General features: G+C 34.9%; 1 protein-coding gene across 1 annotated transcript; it reads left to right on the plus strand.

The window, feature by feature from the left end:
- Nucleotides 1-10,768: 10,768 nt before the first annotated feature.
- On the plus strand, nt 10,769-12,809 carry LOC109189668 (probably inactive leucine-rich repeat receptor-like protein kinase At5g48380). The gene is made up of 3 exons (XM_019340281.1): nt 10,769-10,808; nt 11,706-11,792; nt 11,980-12,809. Exons 1-3 carry the CDS (start codon nt 10,769-10,771, stop codon nt 12,807-12,809), a joined length of 957 nt encoding a protein of 318 aa, XP_019195826.1.
- Nucleotides 12,810-15,369: the final 2,560 nt, after the last annotated feature.

The raw sequence follows: 15,369 nt of genomic DNA on the forward strand, positions 1-15,369 counted from the left end.
TGAACTGAAATAAAATCACATTGGTAAGGAATACTTAAAATTTTGAAAAACAGATTATACCAGATTGTGATGGGAAAATCTAAATATACTCCAAGGAAAGGTGGTTAGAGACCAAGTCTCACTGAAAACCAATTCCCTAGATAGAGTATCAATTTAAGGAGACTAGTGGCACAAGATGTTCTTAAGTCATGGCCATTAAAACTAATATGTCTGCCTGATTCATATATACTTAATGTATAACGACTGTTTGGGGGTATGAACCTAAAACTGTAGGGTATACACTAGTAAACTGTATGGTTCACCTATGATCATGGTTGCAAAAATCGCGCCTAGGCGGCCGCCGGCCGCCGAGAGGAAGGCCGGAATCGGCCTCCTCCGCGGCCGGCAGGCTAGGCGGTCTAGGCGGCTGCCTAGCCGACCGGTTCGGCGATTTAATTAATTAATTAATTATTTTTTTTGCATTGTAAAGTGTTAAAAGTTCGAGAAGGCATAACTTTTGACTCGGTTGTTCGTTTTGGACAAATTTTTTTTTCAAATCGTGTATTTTTTCGAGATCTATACACCGCAAACGGCCAAAGGCGGTTTGGCCCTCTAATTTCTCCAAAAAATGCTTCTTTTGCTCTTAATTTTAAATTTTTTATGTATTTAGATGGTTTCAACAATATTCAAAACGATTTTACAACCACTTACGTAAATAATTTGTAAGAAAAAACTAGAGGAACCTTATGTTTTATTAGTGAATTTTATAATTTTTAATTTTTAATTTTTTTTTTAAAAAATAAAAACAATAATAAAAAAATAAAAATAAATAAAAATAAATCGGCGCCCAACATTTTTTGCAAAACCTTGCCTATAATTAATGCTTAAATGGTGAACTAAATTAGCAGCTTTAAACGTGCTTAACTTCAGGCACTACCGCAACTGAAGTTTATGCATAAGTCCAACTTAAACAGGAACTAATATAATTTCATCCCAAAGTATGCCTTGCTAAAGGCATAATAAAATTGCATAATTTAAAATAGAATATTATGCTTTGGACAAATATGCATAAAATTAAACATTAAACTCATATATTCCTAATAAATTGCATAACTTAAAGCAATTTACAATATGAGGTTTCAAAGTATAAACTTAATATTCAAACACCAATGAGTCCAAACCAAAAGAGACCTAACATTTTGAATAATAATGTACTGAATATATACTTTAAAATTTTTAAACTGTAAGCCCATGGCAAAATGTTTTGATGCATAAAGATCAAATTTATGAGAAATAACTGAATTTACAAAATTCAAACAATATCAAACCAAAAGGATATGCTATCATTTGTAAATCAAAATCTCACAAACCATAATTGCATAATTAAACTTAATATTATGCTCTTAATGTGATCGAATGCATAAAACAATCTAAAGAGCATGAACCAACTAAAGAATATGAATTGACACCAAATATTCATTTATTCATACTTAACCAAATATGGGCAATCAAAACTAAAATCATAATTCCAAGAACTAAATGAATTATGGAATTAATCGCAATAGTCAATTGCCTAGCAAACATGTTTTTCCAGAATTACTAAATTGATTCAAAATCACTCTCCATAACCCAGTTATTATTATTATTATTATTATTATTATTATTATTATTATTATTATTATTATTATTATTATTACTATTATTATTATTATTATTATTAATGGAAAAATTGCAAACAATCAAAATAGCAATAAATAGTCATAATAATGTTATCACATTAAGTATGAGACTAAATATGGAAAAACAACGGTGTTAAAACCACTAACATTTATAAATGTTTTCGGATAAAATTTTGAAAACTTAATAAAATTTGAAGTCCGAAAAATGATAATGTGAAGAAAATTATTTCATGTACTGGAATATTATCACATAAATTTATTTGGAAACAGTTCAAGGTACATATCTGAATACCATAACAATATTAATGTTATCACTAATTAATTATTAATAGCAATAAGTAACATTATAATCACTATTAACATTAATAATAACAACAAACTAAAGTATGGTAATGCATCTTTTAATGTTTCCATTTTTCTAAAGATAAAATATGTGACTAGTCCAAATTAGTGGTTAACCGTAACTATAGCACTAATTATCAATAAGAACCATAAAAGATAATTAATAGCTAACATTAATGATGCAAACCGCATCCACCCATTGTGCGAACAACGATGACGATCTATAAGAGAAGAAAAACTCTAGAATTCTCCCAATCTACACTATCGGTGTCAATAAACTCGATGCAGCGTCCAATGGTACGTTAAATATTTATTAGTAAGACTTAATTACCAACATTAATAGTCATGAAAAATGAAGTGGTAATCATGCCAATGTACGAAATACATCAGATTACCATGAAATAATTATTATTATGTACAGTAATAAATGAGATTAGCCCCTAAACTTAATAACCGTAATTAATAATGCCGAATTTAACTTAATAAATGGCAAAACTATAATTAAGGGATGCCAAATACTAATCTCAATTTTACCACATAATAATTAATCATGACTATTATGATACTTAGGGAGACTAAAGTTAGGTAATAACCAAATTACCATTATACTAAAAATATACCAACTATATTGCTTTTACCATAAAATTAAAGACTTAATATTATTATTAAGGCCCTGAAAACTATTGATAGATTAAAAACATAATCAACTTAAACAATAGTTTGTAATTCTTAATGGCCAAAATAACAATTAAATCCTTAAATCTTTAATGTCTCAAAATAGGCCAAGACAATAGTTATAGCACTTAATCACTCAAATTAGGCTCATAAACCTCAATGGCCCAAGTGAATTATAACATGGATGAAAAATGGTCTAATACTGAAGTAGACTCAAAACTTAATATTATTACCAACGATGAATACCAAAATATGGTAGTTAGTAATAATTAAAACTTAATAAACATGTTATAATCAAATAAAGAAGCTACAATTATTATTCAAATATCAATCAAAATGGTGGAATCCATACTTTAATGACACAAGATAGGTCCTAAATAGCTTGTTCAAAATAGGTTCTAAAGTCCTTGAGACACAGAGAACTAAAATGTGCTCAAAATTAAGAGGAAACCAAACAAGCTGTTTTAGTAGGTCATAATACTTAAAATTGACTTAAGGATCCAAAATTGAATGATATTTAATAATGACTTTATGAGTTAATAATATGCTAAATTCAACCTTAATGCATGTTATTATGAATGTATAATTATAATTAAAAAATAATAATTAATGAATATACAAAACATGCTCGGAGTTTGCATATTAATAGATTATTAACTCATAAATCCTAAATAAATTGCAATACTTGAGGCAATTTAATATACATCTTAATATTAAATTAAAATTCAAACAGCAAATTAAAACTCAATATTTGCCCTAAATTAAATGATAATTTAATAAGGAAAAATGACACCTTTTCCCCTTGAGTTATATACTTATAGCACTTTTCCTCTCTGAATTATTCAAGTGACTGTTTTCCCCCTGAAATGTTAAATGGACATATTTACCCTTAAAATAAATATTTCATTTATTTTTCTTCTCCAGCAAATTATGACCACAATTTGATTCAAACCAAATAGACACTAGCAACCAAACCGAAATATTCTAATTAAAATTTAGAATCGAAACCCGATACTTAGAATTTATTAAAATCGCGAACCGGGACAGACGGTTCATGTTCCGAACTGAAAAAAATAAAATACATTTATTGTTGAATTTTGACTATTTTAAAATAAAAAATAAAATTTTAAAATAAAGACGGTTCAAAATCGCGAACCGGATCCGGAACCGCCGGTTCACAGTTCAGGATCCAGTTTTTTTTTTTTTTTTTATTCATAATTTTAATAAACTGAAATCAAAATATTAGGTTCTGGATCTGAATCATAACCAGAAACTTTTTATTCGATTACTATAGTGTCCGGTTCAATTTGAATCGAACCGTGGTCATCCCTACGTATACGCAATAATTTGTTGGAGAAGAAAAATAAATAAAATGTTTATTTTAAGGGTAGAAATGTCAATTTAATATATCGGGGGGGGGGGGGGGGGGGGGGGGGGGACTGTCACTTTAAGAATAATTGAGGGGGCTAATGTGCTTACATGAATAATTCAGGGGGAAAAAGTGCTATAAGTATATAACTCGTGGGGAAAAAGTGTCATTTTCCCATTTAATAATAACTGAAAGAGAAATTAATTTGATCAATTATCTAGAAGAAGTCCAAATATGATTATGGGGAACTAAAGTAAGCCCAATAACTTAAGTAGGCCTCAGGTTTTTTTTTTTAATGATCCAGGTCTGGCCGTATTGGGCCAGACCTGGCCCAAACCATCATAATCCATCACCATCACCTTCTTTCTAATTAACCCTAGTAGCCATTGAACAACCAAAGCCAAAACATTTAGCTGTCGTCCGTGAGAGACATCCGGAACTACGAGGGAGAATAGCAGATTTTAGGAGCCGGCGCCGCCTGGGGGAGGAGAGAGAGCAATGATGTCGCCAGAAACCCAGCTTCACCACCACTGTTTCTCCTCTTCGCAGCGCCAACGTCCAGTGCCCGTTCTCACCGCGAAGCCTCCAGATCACTCTTGTCGTCGACTGGAGCTTGAGGAGCAGCGACAAGCCGTCGCCAACGTCGCCTGAAGGCGGAGGAAGCAGGACGTCGCCGGGAAACCCAGCTTTATCGTCGCCGTCTCTCCTGGTCGCAACGCCAGCATCGCTGCCGCCGTCGTCTCCAAATCGCGAACACCACCACCCTGCCGGCCACTGTCGTCCACGCACTCTTGGCTCAATGGTGTCGAGTCAACAACGGTCGAAGGAATAAACGACAAAAAATGAAGCCGAAAAAAATCTGTTTTTTTTTTCTTCTTGATGCAGCTGCCGTTATCATCGCCGGAAAAAATCGCCGAAAAATCTGGAACACCGGCGATTCTCGATGTAGGCAGTGGGTAATTTTCAGGAAAAAGAACGCATAATTTCGCGATCAAAAACAAAATTAAAAACGTTCTTAATATTGAAATTAATTTTTATTTGTTCAAAATTAACTGAAATTAATTCCACCCAAACAAAAGCAATTACAAATAATTCATTCAAAATATACATAATATTTTACTCAATTATATCAAAAGATATATTCTTATATGTATATTTGGATGAATGTAATTGAAAACTAAAGCATATACAAAAACTTGATGTATATGAAATTAATGTTGATCGTAGGCAACTCAATCAACCAGACAAAGATTATAAGGGCTATAATACCAAATGTTAGAGGTAAATAATTTAACTATACTGAATATGTTTATACGAGAGATCTGACCTCGTATGAGCGGAAGCGGTAGCCGTGTTGATCTCCAGTCACAGTTGATGTTCCTGTTGTGTTGCCTCTAAATGGTAGACCGTTAGCCATGTTTTGCCTCAGACTAGACTCAGAATCCTAGATGGTGTATCGGTGTTTACTGAGCAGTCTGAGTACCGTAACTGAATGTGCTATCTAATCCATACACACGTATCCCATCAATCCAGGTTTATATTACGCACAAAGTCTGGTTGACTAACAACTTCTAGTTATTCAGTCTAACCAGAACATTTAATAAACATAGTCAACTTGCACCACTTAATTAAGGCCCTAATATAATATATATATAATATATATTATTAGGGAAAATCTTATATAGTGTGCACACCCCCTAAATGGGATTCCAAGTCCAGTGAGTAATAGCTCAAGAACTAAAGTAAATCAGGATGTTTTCTATCAGGCTACTTTGATACAATAATCCAGGATGTTTTCTACAAGATTTCTTTTCATCATTTCTTCCAAAGGGACTGCAGTCCAATCAGGTCCTCCAAAATATACATTTTCCTCAAACTTTGAAAATATGAGTGGTATAAGCATTTGAAAATCTTTCTTTTCAAAATGGGTTTCATACATAACATATATATATATATATATATATATATATATATATATATATATATATATATATATATATATATATATATATATATATATATATATATATATATGAAAAAGCTCGTGGATCTTGAATGCAAGAGATAACCTAAAGATTCCTACAAAAATTTAACTCAATTATTAAGTTGGACTAGCTTCAGGATCTACTCCAGACATAATAAATTAATTAATTATAAAAGCAATAAATGGAACCGTGCACCAGGAAATATTCACGCAGTTCGGAGCCTCAATCCTACGTCTGCGAGGCAACTCACGTAAGGTCAATCCACTAGATGATCAACAAGGAGTACAAGAGGGAGTACATTACACACTAAAGCATAAACTACACTACTCATGCGCCTACTCTAGCATCACCATGGACTTGACGTGCAGGCTATCTTCATTTCTTCATGAACTCATTGTGAAACCTCCTTGACCAGTAAGAACCAACCAGATCCGAGAATATAATATATCAGATTTTCGATGAAAGAAATTCTTCTTTTAAAAGCACAAAAAGAAATGCTAAACAAGGTAGCATTTTATAGTAGTATTGAAGTGCTTCCTTGATCCAAAAATTGTGCATCTTCTAACTCCTCATTTTAAGCTGCTCCTTTAGATTTAAAGATCCTTGTAGATAGGGTCTTGACTAAAAGACTTTGACTGAGTTTCCCCTTTGCTGTATTACCTTCTGGCGCTGATCTAGAGCTAGAAAAAAAAATTATTTTGACAACTAAATTTTAGCCAATTAACTACTTTATTTTGACAACTAATTTAAGCCAACATAGTAGGGTCCAATGTGTAATATTTTTACACTTACAATCTCCCGCTTTGGCAATTAGTTGACAAAACACCACTTACACAAATATACTTGAAGGCTAGAACATACTTCGTATAAATCTTTATTGATAAACAGCCTGAGTATATTTGCTTACATTTTGGAGAGCTAGACGGTCTGGATCAGAGTCAGGAGTAGCGTTGAAGAACAGAAAACCTAGTAGCCATCAAAATACTCCCCCTTTCTAAGTACTCCCCCTTTTTGTCACACTAAGTGCTAAAGATGATCATCAGTGGGTAAGACTATGAGTTGACGGAGTGCCCAACTTATCCGAAGCAGGGGGGTAGATTCCAATTCATCATCCGTTAGTATGATTAATATCCATATCTCATCCATGAATCACTTATCATATATTCAACCCACCACGAAGATGGTAAAAAATCAATCCCATCAACAAGATAATCCAAGGAAATAATGTGAATAATATGATGATCCAAATAATATGATAATCCAGATGAGATAATCTGAATAATAGGATAATCCGAATAAAGATAATCCAAATAAGTATGCTCCCCCTCAATTAGTACATTGACTGTTCGTCAAAAGGAAACATCATAGCTAAGAGCAAGATTCCGTTTGCTTTGTCTGAAAGAATTTGCCATATGAACCTGCACACGCTAAATAGAGACAAGAGACCCAGAATAAGGCACATCAACGTGCAAACAACTCAGCTTAACAAAAATCAAGAATTTTCAAATTTGGTCAAACAAAACAGACAGATTAGCAAATAAACCAGCAGTTAGATTCATATAAAGCAGATCTAGGCACAGATTCATATAAAGCATATTCAGGTACAGATTCATATAAAGCATATCCAGGCACAGATTCATATAAAGCATATTCAGGCACAGAAAACACACAACCACAATCAGACACGGTCATGACCGGACTAAATACATAACACACAGAAACAATTACAGATCACATTAAAAAAGACATTTTCAAATTTAGACATCAAGACAGAGGTACTCAAAGATATAAAAACTGGAGCAAAGATAGAGACAGAAGCAAAGATAGAAACAGAGAATTCTGGAGCAAAAACTGACATAGAACCTGACTGGACAGGATTAGCAACAAGAAACTGGAGCAAATAAATTAGAAGGTACAATCACACAAAATTGACCAAACCATATATGGACATTTAATGAACAGATAGATACAGTCAAAGAAGACGAAACAAGATAATTAAACCAGGCAAAAAATATCTACGCAGTGCAATAGGCAACAAGAAAGACAAAAAGATAGGAATTGAAAGTGGTATTGAGGAAATACCCCTAGTAGAGGAGAGAGTAGATAATAGTACCACAATTCCAGACTTTTGAACTCTCCAAGTCAGCAATTGGAGAATTAGGATTAATATTGTCTGGACTAGGCCAGCAATTCTTCTGGATCTGAAACAGTGAGCAAATTTTTTTTTTAAAATAAATTATTGAATTATAAAATACCTGGTTTTATTTCGATGATGACCCTTCAATCTTGTATTTGCAGATTCTCTAATCCGATTCCTCTGTCTTCTGCTAGTTTTCCTTGAGATGCAATTGGAGTTAACTAGGACATAAAATTTGTTTTCCTAACCCACACTTGTTTTACAAACGGTGCAATGTGTTTGTGGGTGTACTTCTCATGCCTTTGATCTTTATAAAAGTAAAAACACTCAGGTCTAGTATGGCCCATAAACCATGCAATAATGACAAACAGGGTTATAGAATTTAAAGTTTGGATTGTCACGCCTTACATTACCAAACCTTTCCCGCGCTGTACTAGTTTCTGGAGTATCCGAATCTGGTCCAGGTGCTAAGTCAGAGTCATAAGCTTTTACAAGAACTGTCACAGCCTTTCCTTTTCCGCCAGAAAAACCTAAACCATACTTGGTAGATATTGTCCTTCCAGAATCCAAGATTTGCTCGAGGGTGGAAGTGTTGTTCATCATTTTAATTCTCCTTTTGAGCATGTCCAACTCTTGTTTGAGTTCTTATTCGCGTTTGAGTCCGTCTTTGATGATGTTGTCCTTGTCAGCAATTTGATTTTGATACACTTTTCTAGCATTCTCTAAATTGCTAACTTGACTAGACATAGATCTATTGACTTTTACAAGAATTTTCCATTTGGCATACAACTTTTTATATTCTAATTCGAATGAGGGAGCTGGTAAATCATGGTCTTCAGCCGACACATATTCTCCAGCTTCTGAGTTTACTTCAGCTTCTGGGTCAGACTCCATGTTGGCTATTGTAGTGAATGCCACAAAGTTACCGGAGATCTCTTCTGGATCAGATCCTGGATCAGGATTAGGTTCATGTTCGTCATCATCACTCTAGGTTAGAGCTGCCTTCATCGACTTCTTACGCCTTAGGTATGTTGCGCATTCTGCTCGAACATGGCCGAAACCTTCACATTCATAACACCTAATGCCTTTTCCACTTGATTTCTCCCTAGACTGATTGTTTCGTGATGGACGAATATTAGATGATCTAGTTTTTTGGTTGTTACATGATGCGTGTGATGTTGATCCCTTCTGGTTTTGAAACCTTCCATTTTGAGAGTTGATCATCTATTTCACCTGTTTCAAAAGCTTCAAAAATTGTTTAGTTAAAAATTCAACTGGATCAGTTACTGACTCATGTTCTTCAGCTATAAAGGCAATGTTTTTTTTCTTTTTAGTGTGGTTAGAGAGTATTTCCATCTCATAGGTTTGCAAGTTTCACATTAATTGAGCTACGATTTTGTTCTCCCACCCGTCATGTTCTTGAATCACCGTTACCTTCATCCTGAAACGTTGAGGGAGTGAACGAAGAATCTTCTTGACTAGTTTAGGTTGGGAGAAAGGTTCGCCTAGAACGGTTGCACGATTTGCTAGTTCCTGAACACGGGCATGGAAAACAACTACTGATTCGTCTTCTGCCATTTTTAGATCTTCAAAGTTAGATTGGACCATTTGGAGTTTGGACTGCTTGACGGAGTTAGTTCCTTCATAGGTAGTTTCCAAAATCTCCCAAGCGTCTTTGGCAGAGTCACAGCCTGTAATAAGGGTAAACTGACTCTCATGCATTAAGGAATAAATAATATTTAAGGCTTTATTGGTGTAGTTTGCAGTAGTCATCTCAGCAATTGTCCATTCTGTTTTTAGTTTGAGAACTGGAGGGGCTCCTATAGTGGCTCCATCTTTGGTAGGATGAGTCCACCCAGTGAGAACTGCCCTCCAGATCATCTCCCCATGAGCTCGTAGGTGCATTTTGGTACGAGCCTTCCAGTACGCATAGTTGTCACCTGTTAATTCAGGAGGTGCTCTATGTCGTTCTATTCTGCAAAACTAAATGCACAGTAAGCTAAAAAAGATTGACCAGAAAAGAAGAATCAAGAACAAAAACCGAGATCTTGAGTTCAAGAAACACGAGTAAGCCAGCGATTAACGGCATATTTTCGCCTTCCAACGTCGTCAACCCCGTATTTCTCTTTCATTAATTCCCAAATTAGTTTCGCTGACCTATGTGGCGAAAACATATCGAATAGAGGATTACTAACCCGTTGCAGTATTATTGCGCGAGCTGTCTTGTTGTCCTTCTCGTACTTGGTACGAGATGTCTGGGAAGTCAAAGCAGCCTGCGTTGAAGTCGACGTTGGAGCCGTTGGAGTAGCTGTCGACTTTGAAGCTGTTGAACCATCGGAGGTAGCCCGTGCGTCTTTTGTAGCAGTATGTGCAGGTGACTGCACAGCAGACTCAGCAAATTTCTCAGGATCCTCAAATATGACATAATCCACATCTTTGGATTCTAATAACATCATGACTTTGCCAGCCCATCGCTTGTAGTTCAAACCACCCGTAAGAGGTTCAATAGGAATTACATCAAAGGGAGGATTGAACGACTGCGACATGTTGATATATAGCAAATGTTTTTAACTGTTGAAAATCTCTGGTTTGTATATCAGCAATGTCGAACGAATGGCTGGAGAATTTAGGCGTGGGAAACTGTATAGTAGAAGTAGAATTTTATCTGTGTCGTGTTTATAAAACACTCCCTTAAAAACATTTGCGACCAGGGTATCGCATGTTTTCGACAGGACTCACAGACTCGTAGAACAGAATTTGTTCAATATGAACTCAGGCAAAATTGGTGTGTTTCTGGAGTGGAAGTGGTGAGGCTTTATATAGCTAAAGCCTCCCACGTTCACCCCATGATGTCCATGCAAAAGGCGCGACAAGGAAGGAGATGACAAAGGCTGTCCACACATTCCATGTGGCTGATATCACATTTCGGACAATGAGGTCAAAGGACCACAAAAATAGGGGTGCCTCATTAAATGTACCCAACAATCCCCCACACATTTGAGGAGGCTAGACCATACCCGATAATGCCTGAGTCTGCACCAGAGCTAATTTCCATATCAGTGTATGATACTTGAGAACTGACATGTAGTGGCATTTAAGTAACTGTTTCCCGAGAGTGAATTAGATCTTGAACTCATCGGTTAATCGAGTTTTGAACTTAAAAGCACTCATTAACTCTGTAAAATCCCTGTTCAGTCTATCTCAGCATAGACATTTTATTCTGTCAAATCTATCTCAACATAGACCACCCATATTGGGTTACAGATTAGGTGCTGTGTTTCACAGCCTTTTAATGTAAGTCTTTCCGTGACGGCTTAGACCACCCCAGTGATTTCCATCACGAATTTCTTACCTCACTAGGTCTCAAACCCATCTCCCTTGATGTATCAAGGACGGCCTTTCGATTTAGGCCTTTTGTGAAAGGATGGCAATATTCTTTTCAGATCTCACAAACTCCATTGTGATCACCCCATTTAGTATTAACTGCCGTACAGACTCATGTCTGACTCTGATGTGTCTTCTCTTTCCATTATAAATAGTGTTTTGTGCAACACAGATGGCAGTTTGTGAATCACAATGTATAGGAACAGCTGGTGCTGGACACCCCCACAATGGCACGTCTGCCAGTAGGTTTCTCCAGCCATCCGTTCGATATTGCTGATATACGAACCAGAGATTTTCAACAAGGCCCAATTCCAGCATTTCGAAATAATAATAATAATAATAATAATAATAATAATAATAATAATAATAATGATAATAATGATAATAATGATAATAATAATAATAATAATGATGTTTCTATTCCTGCAGATAGTTATGCAAATAATGAAGGACTCTGTGGAAGTCCCTTGAAGCCCTGCAAACCTGTTGCCCAGAAAGACCACAGCAGTGAAGATTTCTTAATCAGTGGCTTTGCTTCTGAGATCCTGACTTTAAGTAGACTAAAACATCAAAACTTGGTACCCATTTTAGGGTTTTGCTGCCAAGGGGAAGAAAAGCTTTTGGTTTACAAGTACATGCCGAACGGCAGCCTGCATGAGTGGCTACACTCTACACAAGACATGGCAAAAGCCTTAGATTGGGGTGTGAGGATGAAGATTGCCCTTGGTGTAGCTAAAGCCCTGTCATGGCTTCATTACAGTTGCGGCTTGAATGTGGTGCATAATGGCCTGTCCTCCAAATGCATACTTCTGGATCAGAATTTCGAGCCAAGAATATCGAAATTCTGGGAGGCAACAATCATGAACCCCAATGGCACTGCTGCTTCAAGTTGCAGTCTTTTACCCATTAAAGCTGCAGAATATGGAGACAATTTCAGCCCTTACACCAAAGATGTGTACTGCTTTGGGATTGTGCTTCTTCAGCTTATAACCAAAAAGGAAGCCTATAAATTCTTGAGCTGCTCTTTTACTGATATCATATTTGATAGCTGCACAACTAGTCCACCTCAAATAGATGAAGTGATAACAAACACAGGATTTGATGATAGCATCTCACGATTCCTACAAATAGCCAAGAATTGTGTGAAATTCATGCCTAACCAAAGGCCAACAATGCTTCAGGTCTATGAATCGCTCACATCAATTGCACAAGCATGGGTGACCAACGATGCTTCTGAGATTTCAATAGATTACACTTGAGATTATATGTTACAATTGAGTTATATGCGAATAATATAATTACGAAGCATATCCGAAGCGAAATAATATGGAGCGAATCAAATCCGGCATCGGATATGACTATGTACGCAACCGGGCAGACCATGGAGGGGTCTGCCACCCCGGGGTCCTCGACCACTGCCACCCCTGAGTACTCGACTACCTCGGGGTCGGCCACCTTGGGGTCGGCTATCCCAGGGTTGGCTAGCGTGAGGTCGGCCGCCTCCGGGGTTGGCCACCTCATGGTCCTCGCTTGGCCGAGCTCCGGGCTCGGCCAAGGGACGGGGTCCTCGTGTTGTCCGAGTTTTGCAGCATCGGTTGCGGTCCAAGGCGGTTGAGATGACCTCCCACCTTACTCTCCGAGGTTGTCGGGGCGACATTAGGTATAAAAACCCTCACTTGTGTCTTGTTCATACATCTTGTGTCCTAATTTTACACTTGTCTTGTTATTACATTACCACAGTCCTTGTAATAGCATTTCGCATACAATTAATACAACATTAGTCCCCGTGACGTACTATATTCGTATCATTATTTTGACCCCCTATTATCGTTTAATCCTATACGTAACACATTTATTCAGGTTAATTGGTCCGGACCCCAGGTTAATTAATTCCAACAGCGGGCATATATATATATATATATATATATATATATATATATATATATATATATATATATATATATATATATATATATATATATATATATATATATATGCGGCTTCCGGCCTTTCTGTGAGATTATATATACTTGGAATTAATTTGAAATTGGAATGATAGATTCTGTGTAAATTGTGAACATTGTATTTTCGTAATATACAAATTGTGAATTTTTAAAAAGTAAATTGTAAACATTTAGTAGGTAAATTGTGAACATTTGAACGTGAGCATTCCTTATATAATGGACCCAGGTCCACAAAATAATTTGCGGAAACACAGCATGTTATAGTAATCCCTATATATACCAGTACAGGGCCACATCAACCCCATGCTTCAATTCTCCAAGGGTGCAAGACTCACCATATTGGGGCCACCTTACCTTACATCTTCCTTGCACTTGCACACTAACTCTAAGGGAAATTGACTGAAATGAGTATATTACTCCAGAGACAAAAATAAGTAACTTTTTAAACTTGAACAAAAAAGACAAAACTTATTTGGAACTTGAGTTTCTTTAATTTCTTATTTTTTTTTATTTTTTATTTTTTGCAAATACATACAAACGCAATTAAGTATGACTTGTGTTTGTAAATATATATATATATATATATATATATATATATATATATATATATATATATATATATTACTATATTAAACATGCAGGTTGTACTTGCGTTTCTAGTTCGTAGAAATACGAATAAGAAACTCAAGTATAACTTACATTATATTCGCGTGTCTCAATTCCCTGCGACAAGAGAAACTCAAGTGTGACTTGATCGAGTTTCTCTTTCATGCAACATGACCATTTTGCCGAGTGACAAAAGGGTTGAGAAACTCAAGTCACGTTGGACATTCCTAGACTGAGGTATAATCAAGATACCAACGCATCTTGACATAGCAAAGAATGTCACGCTGACGATCATGGGCATTACCATTAACTTGACTCTGGGTCGTCACTCCAATAATATTCACTTTTCTTATTTATGTTGCTCATTTGGGTCTTTGGATCATGCTATGGTATTTCAAATTCATTCTTTTTCACTTCCTTAGGAGTGTGTATTCAATCATGACTTTTGTAGAGTTTTAAAGACTTTTAAAATGATAAATTTTAATAAATTTTGATTGACTTTCATAGAGTCGTTCAAAACTTTTTAAAACTTTATAAGACTCGATAAAAGTCTATATAAAAAACATTCATAGACTTTTATCAACTTTTTATTTTAAAAAGTCTACAAAAGTCATTGAAATTCTAAATTGAATACATCCTTACAAACTTTCAATAATTTTGATTCTTATCATTTATAATTTTCTTACAAAACATTTATAATATATCATAAAATTATTTTTATTATATAGTTCTTCACCCACATCAACATTCTCAACATTATTATTTTTATCCATAGTATGCTGAGACTTATATGCTAATTACTTATATATATATTATTAATAAACATCAACAAAAAAAAACATTTCATTTTAAATTCATAACAATATTGAACAATAAAATTTATAATAAAAGAATTTATCAAATAAAATATTTAAAAATATAATTACAAGTTGCATAAAAATAAATTAAAAATATAATATTAATAACATATATTAAAAAAATTATACTTGATATATTGTTAGGCATCACGCAAAAAACTATTATTTGCAATAGCAATTTGAGACTGCGAACAACAACAAGGTGCTACTATTTTCAACCCCAAATTGTTGTTACAAACAGTAGTTCGTCATTCGTAGTAACCTATTGTTAATATATATATATATATATATATATATATATATATATATATATATATATATATATATATATATATGTTGGAAAAATAGCATTAAAATGATATTTTGATTGATTATTTTGTGGTACAAATATA

Source organism: Ipomoea nil, unplaced genomic scaffold, assembly GCF_001879475.1.
Source record: "Ipomoea nil cultivar Tokyo-kokei standard unplaced genomic scaffold, Asagao_1.1 scaffold1562, whole genome shotgun sequence".
Taxonomy (NCBI): Eukaryota; Viridiplantae; Streptophyta; class Magnoliopsida; order Solanales; family Convolvulaceae; genus Ipomoea; species Ipomoea nil.